Source organism: Megalopta genalis, chromosome 4 (genome assembly GCF_051020955.1).
Source record: "Megalopta genalis isolate 19385.01 chromosome 4, iyMegGena1_principal, whole genome shotgun sequence".
Lineage (NCBI taxonomy): Eukaryota > Metazoa > Arthropoda > Insecta > Hymenoptera > Halictidae > Megalopta > Megalopta genalis.
Genome location: NC_135016.1, coordinates 13,652,719 through 13,668,772, shown reverse-complemented (window position 1 = coordinate 13,668,772; position 16,054 = coordinate 13,652,719). Strand labels below are relative to the sequence as shown.

At 37.8% G+C, this 16,054-nt stretch overlaps 1 protein-coding gene across 1 annotated transcript; it reads left to right on the top strand.

Annotated features, from left to right (window-relative positions):
• The first annotated feature begins 255 nt into the window (after positions 1 to 255).
• Positions 256 to 11,268, top strand: LOC117221647 (uncharacterized). The gene is made up of 2 exons (XM_033472755.2): positions 256 to 1,684; positions 10,274 to 11,268. Exons 1-2 carry the CDS (start codon positions 741 to 743, stop codon positions 10,617 to 10,619), a joined length of 1,290 nt encoding a protein of 429 aa, XP_033328646.1. The 5' UTR covers positions 256 to 740; the 3' UTR covers positions 10,620 to 11,268.
• The last annotated feature ends 4,786 nt before the right edge of the window (positions 11,269 to 16,054 follow it).

Genomic DNA, 16,054 nt, shown 5'->3' with positions numbered 1-16,054 from the left:
CGGCTTCATAATTCCCAGCGGCAGAAGAATTAAATCATAACGCAGTTAGGGGCGGTCGAGAGGGGAAGGTACGAGGTAGAATAGGGTGTAGGAGGAGGCGGAGGAACGGGAAGAGATGGCGAAGAGGAAAAGAAGAAGAAGAAGAAGCAGAAGAAGCAGAAGAAGAAGAAGATGAAAGAGGTGGAGGAGGAGGAGGAATCAGGGGTTGTCCCCTATGGTCCGGTAACGCAGGCCCCGCACGCGTGCAGCTACGCACGCAGTCACGCGTACACGCGAGATTACGAACGACGCCGTTTACGCTGAAACGGCGAGCAATTGCGGGCCAGCTGTGGGGCTCTCTCTCCAGAATCCGGGGCCCGTTCCGCGCGGACGGTCCCAGCTCGCCTCGGATACCTGCCACCAGGTGTCTCCACGAGCAGTGCCCAGCAGCGAGAGGCAGGAGCAGTCGTCGGGGCGCCTCCGCACCGCCAGCATCGCACGCGTCTTTTCTCTTTGCCGTTTCCTCCTTCGTCCACCCTGCCGCGGACATCCCCTCGCGATATCTCGCGATTCGAGCGTGGCAAGAACCGAGCATGAGGCCCGGTGCATCGCACCCGGACCCGTTGACCGGCTAGTGAACGGAATCGGACTTACCCAAGTGACAGACCGGAGCTGCCCAGAGCCGATCGACAACCCCCGCCAATGGTGCCGGCAACACGTCGGCAGCCCCTGACCCAGGACAAGTCCATCAGAGGGGTAGGATGCAACAGCAACAGCAGCAACAACAGCAGGAGCAGGACCAAGAGCGGGGCGCCGTGATGGTGGCGTCGTCCTCGTCGACGTCCACGCCGACCACCGCGGAATTGCGGGACGTGGCCAGTGTCAACGATGCGGCTTTGCCTAGTTTCACGCTACAGAGCGTGGCCCTTGGCCTCCAGGGAGCCCTGCTCGCCGCGCTCCAGAGAGCAGCGCTGCTTCCGCCCGGACACGCCGCCGCCGCCGCCTTGAACCTCCAGGCGTTGGAGACGTACTTGACCCTTCATCGTCTTCACGCGAGCAGTGCGGCGCCCGGTGTCGCCCAGACGGGACTGGCCGGCGCCGGGAATCAGAGGTGTTCGCCGATTAACGTGGCCCTGGAGAACCCGCTGGCGTCCGCCTCGCCGTCCAAGAACGACCACCTGGCGGCGGAGAGGCTGCTGCAGGAGGACGAGGACGAGGGTCGGTTGGAGTTCATCGAGGACCCCGAAGAGAACCTGGCGCTGCTCGAGGAACAGGAAGTTCTGCTCAGAGACACCTCCGTCGCGACGACGTACTCCAACCAGGAGACTCTCCTGCGACGGATAGCGGATGGGAACCGGGCCAATACCGGCACCGTCAGCAACGCGTCCCAGTCGACGAACTCGACGCAGGTCGCCACCTCGTTCACGTCGCCGGCCTCGTCGTCGGCCTGCTCGTCGTCGTCCTCCTCGTCCCTGTCTTCGTCGTCGCCGCTTCAGGCGACCACCACCTCCGTCGAGTCCAGTATACCCAGGACATGCAGGGCCTCCAGGCCGAAGAAGCAGTTCATCTGCAAGTTCTGCAGCCGGCAGTTCACCAAGAGCTACAACCTGCTGATACACGAGAGAACCCACACCGACGAGAGACCGTACTCTTGCGACATTTGCGGAAAGGCCTTCCGACGGCAGGATCACCTCAGGGACCATAGGTAAGCGGACGTTCGCGATCGCCGCGCTGATTTATCGATGTGCTTCGATTCACTTCTGATCGGAACGGGCCCGCGTTTTATCGCCACGCCGGGGCCGATGCTTAGTTCCCTGGCTGAGACGTAGGCGATGACAATCGATGGAATTGAATTGCGAACGGGAGATCGATACCGGCAGTCTTTGTTCTATCGTCGCAGGCGGCGAGTATCACGGTAGAGCGTGAATGGGCACGGTTATGGTCGGCGGACTTCTCTATTTATTCATGAAGCGAGGAATCTTATTTAAATAGTCCCTTGCACTTGGATCATTGTTGGGGATATTATACCAAAATCTCGAACGTATTTAGTCGCTTCAAGAATATATGAAACGATAGAACGCTGGGAATAATTTGATTGTTTAAAGAAAATTTGATGAGACTGTAGCGGTACGGATTTGATTTTCTTTTTATTTATTATTCAGGTTTTAGTTGCTTTCATTTATCATGCAGATTTTCTTTTTTTTTTATTTATTATCCAGGTTTTATTTTCTTTTATTTATTATACAGATTTTCTTTTCTTTTATTTATTATTTAGGTTTTATTTTCTTTCATTTATTATCTAGGTTTTATTTTCTTTCATTTATGATACACAGATTTTCTTTTCTTTCATTTATTATCCAGGTTTTATTTTCTTTCATTTATGATACAGATTTTCTTTTCTTTCATTTATTATCCAGGTTTTATTTTCTTTCATTTATGATACAGATTTTCTTTTCTTTCATTTATGATACAGATTTCCTTTCCTTTTCTTTTCTTTATCATCCAGGTTTTATTTTCTTTCATTTATGATACAGATTTTCGTTTCTTTCATTTATTATCCAGGTTTTATTTTCTTTCATTTATGATACAGACTTTCTTTTCTTTCATTTATTATCCAGGTTTTATTTTCTTTCATTTATGATACAGATTTTCTTTTCTTTTCTTTTCTTTTCTTTATTATCCAGGTTTTATTTTCTTTCATTTATGATACAGACTTTCTTTTCTTTCATTTATTATCCAGGTTTTATTTTCTTTCATTTATGATACAGATTTTCTTTTCTTTTCTTTTCTTTTCTTTATTATCCAGGTTTTATTTTCTTTCATTTATGAGATACAGATTTTCTTTTCTTTTCTTTTCTTTATTATCCAGGTTTTATTTTCTTTCATTTATGATACAGATTTTCTTTACTTTTTTTTATTATCCAGGTTTTATTCTCCTTTATTTATTATGCAGACTTTTTGAGACAAAAATTATTGATTTAAAAACTACCATAATTATCGCGGTTAGTTATGTCCTCTGAGTGGGGACATTCGAGTGCAAAGGGTTGATTGTACGATCATGTTGCGTGCACTTTCATTTAATAAGAACTGGGTTCTAACAATTAGAACATCTTTATCTTTTCAATGCTACTTATTTGAGTTATAACTTATCAGCTGTTTATAACAAATTCTTGAGTTCATCGGTTGGACTATGATCGATATCTTCTTGAATTTATTCACACAATTATGTTCGATCAATTGGATAATCGATAGTAATATTGTAATTTGAGTACTTACGTGTTCTCGTATCATATAAATTATTTCTACGTAACATAATTATTTTTGACTACGACAGATATTTTATTTATTAAAAATGTGCGAAAGTAGAGTGCATACATAGTAGAATCGAAACTTCGAAGAAGTAATTTGTTTTCAAAATCTCAGAGCGCCACACAAATATTTTCTTCCAGATGCATTGATTCCAAGTGCGGAATTATAATCGGTCTATTGTATAATCATGCTACGTGCATTTCAAATGAGTCATGCCTGCATACTTACAACTTGAATATGTTTAACCTTTCAATCGAACTTATTCGTGTTGCAACATAGTAATTTCAGGAACTTGTAACCAATTTTTGGGACTTATAGTCATTGAAATATATTTTTATAATACTTTACAATACTTCACTGAAATTGTTCAAACAATATTTTTGAGAATTGCAGTAATTTTGGAAACATTTCATGCGGTCGTCAACAGTTGCGGTAAACTTCGACGTCCCTTGATAAATATCAAACAACTAACATTTCTGTGACCATCACACTTACAAAATCACCCTTAGAATCGATATAGGATCGAACCAAAATATTTTAACTTTCTATTCTTTTTATTATTTACTTTAACACTAGAATTTCTAAACTGAAATTGATTGCTATTTAAGTTTTTCTTTTATTATTACTGAAATTATAAAAATCCTTTTATGAGAAATTGGTCGAAAAACTTTTTTATTTAAGCACGTATTATAAATACAATTTTACCATTGTTACATTATTATTGAAACAATATACAAAAAATATTAGTCGCGTTTAGAAATCGGTAGTTCGAGTGTTAACCTTCTGCAGGCCAACATTTTTGTACGAATTTAAACTAATTGTTGTAACTTGAAATCAGTAAATATAGGAACACAAAATTAATGACGAATTTGCAATATTTGAAAAAGGCGAGAAGGAGAAACAACGGAATACAATACCACATTGTAGCTAAAAATTACATGAAATTAAAACATGATAAATTAGTATACAACTTCGAAGTTACAATCAATTGTATTACCGTTCTTAGCTAAAATGTTGTTTACTAATTTGCCACATTTCAGGAAATTTAAAAATATTTGGAACATCGCGTGCCTTTTAACTTTTAGGCACAAACCTAAAAAATATTCTATAAACTTCATAGAATCCCAAATGTAATTCCGTTTATTTGTTTACACTTATATCTAAAAATAATTTGATTCATTGAAAAATTTATTCCTCGAGAAACGTTGGTTGGAACAATTTGACCAAGGAGATCAGTGTAATAAGCATCTCTGCAATTCTCAAACTCACGAAACCTTTAAAATCGATGTAGAATCGAATGAAAATATTTTAACTTTCAGTGCTCTTTACCTGTTGCGTTGATTCTCGACGAAAACATGACATAGCTGTGTAATATAGCAGTGTAATAAGCATCTCTGCAATTCTCAAACTCACGAAACCTTTAAAATCGATGTAGAATCGAATGAAAATATTTTAACTTTCAGTGCTCTTTACCTGTTGCGTCGATTCTCGACGAAAACATGACATAGCCGTGAAATAAAGGACCTCTTGTCCTCCTGAACGTTCAAGAGCCAATTATCTACATGACGAACCATCGCGCGATCGTGCCAATTAACCCCAAATTACCGTTCGGAAAAATGTTCTCCGAAGATAACTGAAAGCCATCGTCGCGAGGATCTCAGCGCGAAGGAAACGCGGAAGATAACGCACGGTGTTCGCGCGAGCCCTTGTTGGCTCAGCGAAACGAACGCCGGCGAAGTGGTTAGGCCAATCAGAGTGCCTGGTAACGCGCTTTCTTCCGCGGCGCGGTTAAATTGATTGCAATCTTTGCGGCAGCTGTATACGACAAAATAATGCCCGCGTCTGTTTTGCCTATCCTGTAATTACGACGGCGCCCGTAACCACGGCAGTGTATTAATTACGTTGATCGACTCGTGATAATTTATCGAGCTTTTCGTATCTTGATCATCAATCACAACGACATCCATCGATACGTCTGCAATTCTCATTAATTGGTCTGCGGTGCACTTACGTTCGAAAATTCTAGTACCCTCGTTGCGTCGGCTTGCGTACATCTCGTTTGTAGTACACGCCTTCTTCTTTTTTTCCTTTCTTTCTGTTCGGATCGTCGAGGTGGTTACATGCTCTAACGGAATTACCGTCGCGAGTGTTTTCGACTCATTAGAGAGCCATTGAAATTGACGGTAACCGTTCGCCGGCACGATCGCCCGTAAATTGGCGAATTAGTTGTTCGCGTGACTTTAAATTTCTATCCTGCTTTCACGCGCGAATGCTTCATTCCAAATTAAAGGCAATCATGTAAATTAAATTACAAGCGTGATGGATGATCGCGACGTAATCAACGGTGAATTATATGAGTTTGGTTTATGTTTTGATAAGATGTGATTGGCGGAACGAATTTGCCGCATGGAGCACAGCGTTTGTCGAATGCTGAGACGTCGGTATGACTTATAATCAGATTCTCTACTACTATTACAATTTTCTGTTTACTTTCAATTCCTTGGTAAAATATTCATTTCGTTGTTTCCCTTTGTTACAGTTTTTTAACACGTTCCGTGCCGAGCTTTTTTTTACTCGAATCTTCACACTTTGATATTTTACTAAAACTTGATGTATTACGTGCAATTATTAATTCTCGTACACATAACAACGTAACAAAAACTTATCAATGCCCATTCTTGCGGTGGAAATTGATTCTTCGGTTCTAAATTTCTTGTAAACAATTTGTTCAGTTCACTAAGTAAACATGCAAGCGTGTACCATGGATGGTACACGTGGCACGGAACGTGTTAATGGAGAACTGTATTCCTTTTGACATACTTGCTGATTGTTTGTTCTCTGTAAAATCATCATTTTAATCTTGCCGATCTTTGTTCGTTAATCTTGTTAATATTTCTGATTGAAATGATGAGTATGATAATCGTATAGGAACGTTTCTGTGATACATAGTTGTTTTTAATACCGTCACAGTGCGAGTTTTATTGTTGTTAATTTTTGTTGGTATCAATTAGTATATATCAATCGTAAATATTTTTGGTAGCGTAAAATGATTGTTACAAGAATTTCAAGAAGACGATGGTTCAATTGGTAGCATACTAAATTCTAGTCTTCATGCTATATTAGTTGCTCGCATAGTACTCGCATGTTCGTTCTCGAAAAGCTATCACAAATAATTTTGTATCAGAATGAATATAATTCCATCATGGAACAATGTTACAACATTAATCATCGGAAATAAATATGCCGGCATTGTGTGACAATTTTGACACGGAATTTTCGTGTTAAAACAGCGCAAACAAATGTGTTGTGCAGTGTACTTGTGCACTATTTGTCTGATTACAAATTATGACAAATCATCTAAGCCTGAAAGCAGACAACAGAATCGGAACTTCAAATTTTATTCAGGAATCGAAACAACTACGAAACTATTTAATAGGTTATATTTAAAACGTAGTCTGTGAAACACACAGACGTTAAACATTATTAATTAAAAATTATAAATTCCAATAAGGAACGCCTAAGGAGCGATTGAATACTACGTGTAAAATACGCATAGAACAACGTTTTAATTATAATACAAATAAAGGAATTATTCGATGAACAGTATCGGAACAATATTAAATAATTATTGCAGTTAAATTCATATTTCGAGTACATGAGTTAGTTGGAATATTTGCATTAATATAATTTTCGCAATAACGATTTATGTAAATAACTTTTTATTTATAAAATTTCTTTATCGATGACAATTCATTTGCAATGTTCAGTTGAAACGAACATTCTAAGATAACACAACTCCATAGGAACTTTATGAGTATTGTCATAATTATACTGCGGGATTTATGCATTTATGATACGATTGAATAAGTTACTGTGGAGGCATTAGGGAACTTCAAAGATACTGCTAAATTATTTTCAACTTATTATAATTATTAAAAGAGAGGAAAGACATTTTCATCGAATCTTACATTTCTCACAATTGACTTAGACAATATTTATTTCGCACGAAGATCCATAGTTTACTCATAATATTCTCTTTTTTCCATGAGAACGCTTCCCAAAGAATTTCTTGTAGCTAACATTTCTTTCTATAGAAACAACACACAAGCATACATTCTCTTAACAACTTGTCTTACCATTTATTTCATAGTTACAACGATTAGAACATTTTCGATTGTAATATTTTCTGGAAAGAAGAAGAAAATTGATATTTATTCTGTGTCCACATTTACTCGAATACTTAAACACTGATGATAAGGGAACGGAATTTTATCAGGGGGCTTAAGAGAGCAGAATAACATTCATATTTAACTCTTGATTTACCGGAAGCCTACTAATAAGTTTTTCAATTACTGAGCTGTGTAAGAAAAACTTGATAATTATCTTTTAAATGATCATTTCAAAAGAACTTGTTAATTTATAATAATTGAGCAAAAAGTAATCTGACCAATGATTAACGATTGTAACTGGTTAGTTATTATAAATTAGTTACAGCGATTACTTTTTACCGAATTATTATATCATTAGTTATAATAACTAACGATTTATAATCGTCCATCATCAAGCAAATTAATTTTCCCCCAACTCTGATTCTCATGATTAAGCATTGATAACAGACAAATTAAATCTTATTTCGATCGAAAAGAAAAGGAATATCGTAGTAGATTCTGTTCGACATATTTATCACAAGTCTGACACTGCGTTATAGTGCAAGTGGTTAAAATGTCAAAAATTAACCTCTAAAATACTCACAAAATCAAAGTCATTTAATTGATGAATCTGAAATTAGCAAGTGTTAAAACTGATCGTAGTGGTTGATATTTCAACTCTTGTGCTTTATTTTAAGCATCCTAATAAAATTCAGCTTGTTCGTATATATTGGAATAAAAATAAATGTTGAGAATTAGTCGAAAATTCGTGTCATCCATACGTGAACGACGCATGGATGATAGTATATTTACTATATTTTGTACGCAGACGTAGCTTTGTTAGCCAGTTATCACCGAGAAAACACGGACCAATCAGAAAGCGAGTACGGCTGACACGTATTGGGGCAATAGCGAGCTCAACACGACATTGGTCGCGAGGGCGGAGCGTCAGCCGTACCCGCTCTCTGATTGGCCCATGTTCTACATTAACAGCTCGTTCACAAAATCACAATCAACATTTTTGTTACGGAAAACGTTATTTCAAATCATCTGAAGAATCGCTTCGTTAAAGACCTACAATATTTTTAAGACTTTCTGGCCTTTTTCTGGGAGTCACGTGCGTCCTATGGAGTTTCATTAACACCAAACGTACCACCGCCGATTAAATTACTGGTTTCGCAATTTTTATTTTATAATTATTGAAATCATAAAGCTGCTTCCATTGGAAATTATTGAACATACGTCTTTGCTCAGGCGTACAATATTGTAAAAATTGTGAGAAATTTAAATAAATTGAATCTTATAAAGTTTATAAAGCAACACATGTCAACAGAATACAGACAGAACGTAAACAGTTAATTTAAACGCATAAATAGAATTTTGGTAATATAATATGACCACAAATTCGGTGGTCGTCGAGTATAATTACTGTTAGGCTGTATGAATTATATACCCCCCCCCCCCCTCCCAACCCATTCATCGGTGTCTCAAAATCGATAGCGCGGAATAGAGAATTTTCCTCATTGTGAGAAATAAGGATTATTATCGTTTATTAACACATATATTGTTTACTGTCCAAATTTATTGTTACGATAATTTAGAGTTAACTTAATCTGTAGTAACTATATAATTTATTTCACTTGTCTTTGTAACATTTTGACACATATATGTGGATCAAATTCTAAGACATAAATTAAAATTTTCGAAAATGTGATTTATATTACTGTGACTTTGACCCACTCAATTGTAAAGTCTTAATCCTTTCGACAATATACTATACTTTACTATTAATATATCGCGTCTATATTTCATTTATCCAGTCACTCACTCTTCGATTCAGAATGCTAGTAAAACGATATAATAATTAAAAATATTCAACAATATAAATTCTCCCTAATTGACAATTTGGAGAAAGAGGAGATACGATTATTCATGCCACACACTCTTTGATTCCGAATGCTAGTAAAACGATATAATAATTAAAAGTATTCAACAATATAAATTCTCCCTAATTGACAATTTGGAAAGAGGAGATACGATTATTCAAGCCACACACTCTTCGATTCCGAATGCTAGTAAAACGATATAATAATTAAAAATATTCAACAATATAAATTCTCCCTATAATTGACAATTTGGAAAGAGGAGATACGATTATTCGAGCTTTGCGGCTCGTTTTATAGTTACCGATTGTCAACAAGTATAAAAACGAGCCGTAAGGCTCGAATAATCCTACCTCCTCTCCCAAAATATCCATCTTTAATTCCAAGTTGAGCGTCGATTAGGGAGAATTTACTATACTTTTGTAGCTCAAAACGTATGAAATTATTTGAAAGTGCCAGACTTTATTTTACTTAAAGACTTGCGAGATTAAACCATAACCCATCCTTCGCAGTGGCAACTCAGAGCTAAAGCACACTTTGGCTAGTCCACGCATCTCTCAATTCTGGTGTCGAGCCTCTGGTAAAATAGAGATTGGCTGGTCCACGAACAGCCATCCCGTGACAGCCGATTGCGAAACAGACATTGGCTGGCCCAAGTCTACGAACTACAGTTCGTAGCGCAAGTCAACAATTACAAAAACGCGCCGCAAGGCTCAAATAACCGTATCTCCTCTCCCCAAATTGTCCATTTTTGTGCACAATGTGAGCGTCAGTTAGGGAGACATTACTGCAGTCCTCATTACTCAGTCCTCATTTTGTTCCTCAGTGTCATCCGGTGATGAAATGGGCATCGCTAGTCCGCAGATCCACGAAAATCCCCTAAGACTGAACAGACCTTCTTCGGTCACGCGCAACTTCTAACAGGAACAATGACACTGTACTTTCATTTTCCAGGTACATCCACAGCAAGGAGAAGCCGTTCAAATGCGCGGAATGCGGCAAAGGGTTCTGCCAGAGCAGGACCCTGGCGGTGCACAAGATCCTGCACATGGAGGAGTCGCCGCACAAGTGTCCGGTCTGCGCCAGGAGTTTCAACCAGAGGAGCAACCTGAAGACCCATCTGCTGACCCACACGGACATCAAGCCGTACCACTGCGCCTCCTGCGGCAAGGTGTTCCGTAGGAACTGCGACCTGAGGAGGCACTCGTTGACCCACAATTTGGGCGTCTCGACGTCGCCGCCGCCGCCGGGGATCCCCGTGCCTGGCTCCAGCACCGTTGTGCTTCAGGAGACGTCCTAGTGACCCCCCCCACACCCCCCAGTGAACCCGCCCGAAATTTCTGCATTGTACTAGCAAATCGTCTTCGGCGCGCGATCTGTTCGTCCCGCGACGCGTTCCCCTTCGAAGCCACGGAATCGATTGTTCGCCACGATCTTGGTGTGATCCGACAGTGGAGGAAAGTTTGCGCGCGACCTGTTCCTTCTCGAACGAAGACTTTTGAAAGGATCTTTCGGTGGTGTCGTCGATCGAACTGATACGTTGACGTCGCCGCGGAATGTTTTCGTGGCCGACACGTGACAATCGATGCTCGCCGGGGCCCTTCTTTCGAATGAGAGGTACGAAAGATCGGAAATCCGATAGTCGGGACAGCGAACGAAGCTCTGCCACTGTTGGACCTGCTCTGGCCCCGATTCTTAGCTTACCCACCTGCGTACGTATCTGTAACTGTTAATATTAGATTACGATTATTATTGTTCGTTTCGACGTGGTTATTCACGGATTAACGTCCGCTAGATCTGTAATTGTGTTACGCTCGACTCTTTCTCTATGCATAGGCGTCCGGAGTAGTATGTAAAGAGGACCGTTTGCACGTTTACACTGTGTACCTACGTGCGCGTTGTGTTCCGTTTGTACGTGTAAAATAAACTTTTATTATATTATTTTTTAATCTGTCGTTCGCCTGATATTCATCACCCAGACACCCACTGCTGAACTATTTAGGTCGATTGAATGAAAACCTAGTTTGATCGTGGTTAAGAATCATTAGAATCCCGTGGAAGTTTTGCAAGATTTCAGAACGAATAACGGGATATAACAAATATAAAACATGTTCTATGTTTCTTGGGATAACCTGTTAGGTTGTCGAATTATTTAAAAAGTCACGAAGACGTGTTTAAAAATCGCTGCTACTTGGAATATAAAAATAATTTTAATATCTGAAAAATCGAGCGAAGTAATAGGTGAATTAAATCTTTCTTACAAAATAACATTTTCAGTACAACAACAACAACAACAAAATCGATGCAAATTGTAAATTCTACGCGCTAAAATTCTAATTAACTTAAAATGTCTAGCTATCTTTTTCTTGACGATCGATGATCATTTCAGTCATTCAATTTGCACCAATTTTCAATAATTTATAAACACTATACAACGATGAGTCGAACCAAATTGAATTGGCTTTTGATCGACACATTTTAGAATACACATCGACGCGTATTAATCAAAATAATTATTGAACAAGAGTTAAAAAAGGAGGAAAGAATTAAGAAAAGATCTTTCAATACCTGCAATCGATTGAAAATAATGTAAAAAGAATTTTTACATTCCCCCGATGTATTCACATTTTGTCAATTATCAAAGAAAGTCTTAACTGCCAAATGGTTAATCGATATATGTTTTCTTTTTGAATACTTAAATATTTCCTTGACACTATATTTACGGAATCCGACCAAATGACGGGTCATTAATTTTTCAATTTACGATTATTCAGATTGTAAAGACACGTTTATTCAATACACGTGTGTCGTTTGCGGCAAGTATAACAATAACGCTCGTTAAAAATCGGAGTAATTGTCTTATTGTTACTTTCATAAACTAATATAAAACAGCTGATTTTAGTGCTCCGTAAATCTACCGTCAAAATGTACCATCATAAACGAGGCATAACTCAACTAAGGCAATAGTAAAGTATTATATTTCACGGAATTATCTCCGACGATCGTACGAGAGTTAATTAGTGTGAAAAGACCGGGCAGCTTCCAACCGATCCAGAAATTCGTGGGACCGGCCTTGGAAGTCTCCCGACGACTAATTAGCACTGAGCATTTCTTTTCTCGTCATTCCAATCGATACACTTCGTGTCCGTGACGCGAAGCGAGCGTGACAGCGAAGACGAAGGCACCGATGAAGTAGAAGAGGAAGAGGAAAGATGCAACGGCAGCAGGGGCGACGATGACGACGACGACGACAACGACAAAGAAGAAGACGAAGAAGAAGAAGAAGAAGAAGAAACGCGTGTATCGTGTTACAAAGAACGAGGCCGCCAGGTGCGCGGGACATGACACCACGATACGTCTAGGGTTACGTTTCTTTTTCGATGGTGGACGCTGGGAAGGCACGAGGTGGGCCCGAAGACGCTATTTCAGGCCCACGAGCGGCCCGAAGACGGGCCAGCTCGCGTCGATAAGGAGAACCTCGCACGACCGGTCGACTTCCACTTCTTTCGGAGGTCTAGGAGTCGGATCCGAACTTGGTAACTGGAGGAATTCCGATCCAGATCAGACGAAAATCTTGTCCCCCGGCTTGTAATGCAAATTTACATAATTTCGTGGCAGCTTCGGCTGATCCCTAACGAAGTTAATTTGGATTCTGGTAAGTCTCATTGGGATTTTGATCCGAGGTAGGTTTGAGAAAACTTCTGAGGACAGTTCGATGAATATCTTGATAACGTCGAGGGTGGGAATGTTTCATCTGGGTGTGACAATATTATTCGAAATGTTTCGACGTACAAATACGATATGAAACTACTGTATTTAATTGCAGTATTAAATTACAATATTAAACCATAATATCAAATTACTAATTATTAATTATAATATTACGTTATTAATTGCTAATTATTAAACTATAATATTATATTACCAATTACTAATCACTAAACTATAATATTAAATATGACTAATTATTAAACTATAATATTAAATTATTTATGATTAACCATTAAACTATAATATTAAATTATTTATGACTAATTACTAAACCATAATATTAAATTATTTATGACTAATTATTAAACTACAATATTAAATTATTTATGACTAATTATTAAACTGTAATATTAAATTATTTATTACTAATTATTAAACTATCATATTAAATTTACTAATTTCTAATTATTAAACTATAATATTAAATTTACTAATTACTAATTATTAAACTATAATATTAAATTTACTAATTACTAATTATTAAGCTATAATATCAAATTTACTAATTACTAATTATTAAACTGCAATATTAAATTTACTAAATGCTAATTATTAAATTATAATATTAAATTACTAATAACTAATTATTAAACTGTAATATTAAATTAATTGTTACTAATTATTAAACTATAATATATGAAATTACTAATAACTAATTATTAAACTGTAATAGTAAATTAATTGTTACTAATTATTAAACTATAATATAAAATTAATAATTACTAGTTATTAATTATTAAACAATAATATTAAATTACTAATTATTAATTATTTTAACCGAACACTAACGAAGCTTATTTTAATACAGTAGTATCTTCATCATCCGAACCTTAAAATCGGAATTCTTTATCATCCAAACACGTTGTATGTGGAAATAAATCAATCTAAGACGATCTATCAGTAAGGATTTAATGTAACAATTTAATTAAGTACCTGATCTGTTATCTGAACACTCATGTTTTCTTGATCAGCATTGATAATCAAAGATCTAATGTACATGCAATCACGCACCGAAAACATTTAATAGCTTTACTCCATGGAAAAATAGACCTTCTCATGTTTCATTTTTTCTTTGTAATTGGGATGAGATTTTTCTAAAGATAATTTAAGTCGTTTTAGGAGTGTTAATAAGCTGTTAATTTTTATGCATTTATCGCTTGCAAATATTTTTTGAAATGAAAGTTGAATGTGCGGTTTTAATAGAATATCGTTATTACACAATTCTTCTATCAATCACTAAGTTAATAACTATCGATTTAAATTGAATCTTCGTGGACATCTTCTTAAAAATCACTATACTCGCGATCTGATGATGCTAATACTTACTAATACGAGGTTTTAATAAAATGTCATTATTTCTTAATACTTCTACCAATCATTAAGTTAATAATTACTTATTCCGATTAAGAAGATACATGCGTATCTTTGAAAACTGTCTAATTGGAAGATTCCAGTAAAATGTAATAATTAAAAACGTTATATAAATCGAATACATATAGATTCGAAACGCCATGGAAGGATTAGAGACGTTGTCCTCTCACGACCAGTTTTTATCGCTCAGAAAATGAAACGAAAAATCACCTTTATCCGTGCTACCAATGTGTAGCCTAAACATTTCGAGCTCAACAGATTACCATTATCACCTGGTAAGAAATGAAATTCGTTTACAATGTATTAAATAATAGTGATTATCATTCTCAAAACGATAAAAAGTGACCATAGACCATTTACAGAAAAGTAGCTATGCACTGTTATTTCTGTAAGAAGATGTAAGAAAAGTGGACAAATAAACCCACCCAAAATAACGTAGTTCATTTTACAGGAAACAATATCTCATCTATCTACAATATCTACAATATCTCATATTTAATAGATATTAGATCATCTGTCTTTTAAGCCCTGGGTCGAGACACGACTCACTCTACCATGTTCTCGTAAACTCAAAATTTTTAGGACACTTAGAAACAATTGTGTTAAAGAAAGGAAAACTCGAGGCAAGAATCCAGGACGATTGTAAAAGGCAGACTTCTGTCTAAAAATCGAACCCTTGTGTTAGCAACCGGATACCCTGGTTTAGTTCATAGTTTATATATATAATATAATATAATATAATATAATATAATATAATATAATATAATATAATATAATATAATATAATATAATATAATATAATATAATATAATATAATATAATATAATATAATATAATATAATATAATATAATAATATATAATATAATATAATATATATATTATATTTATAGTCATTATTTTACTACGATTCATTTAACAATCTTTGCAGAAAATTTCATATAGGATCATCTATTGTTTAAACCAAGCACTAAGACCCGACCCACTATAAAAACTAGCCGCAGGTCTCGAATGATCGTATCTCCTCTTCCCAAAATTGTCCATTTTTCTGCGCAATCTGAGCGCGAATTAGGGAGAAATTACCGTGTCACGCGAAACTCGGAGAATCTTCAGGACACTTGGAAACGGCCGAATAAAAGAAAGGAAAATCCGAGGCAAGAATCCGGGCCGGTCGCGGAAAGCGGAGCATCAGGTAGACACGCATTAAATCGCGTATTAAGTCTGTCATTTCCCCATTTAAAGGCGACGAGGTAAACCGGTAGGGGCTCGCAGGTATAAGGCGAAAAAGAGACGGAGCAGGAACGGAACTGGCCGGAGTCGAGCCGGGCCGGGCCGGGTCGGGCCGGTGCGGTACGGTGCGTTCCCCCGAGTATGGTGGAAGAGACGAAGGAAAGGATGAGAGTTAAAGGGGACATAGAAGGACCACACGCACGCGCCGCCCACAGATACGCTATCACTTGGCTACAACCGACGTGATCTGCATGCGCATGTCCTCTCTTCGTCACGAGGCCGAGAAAAAAAATCGAGGGATCAGGGAAAGAAAAAGGAGGAGCTCCCCTGCCTCCCCTTCTTCTGCTTCATCCCCACGGCTTGCC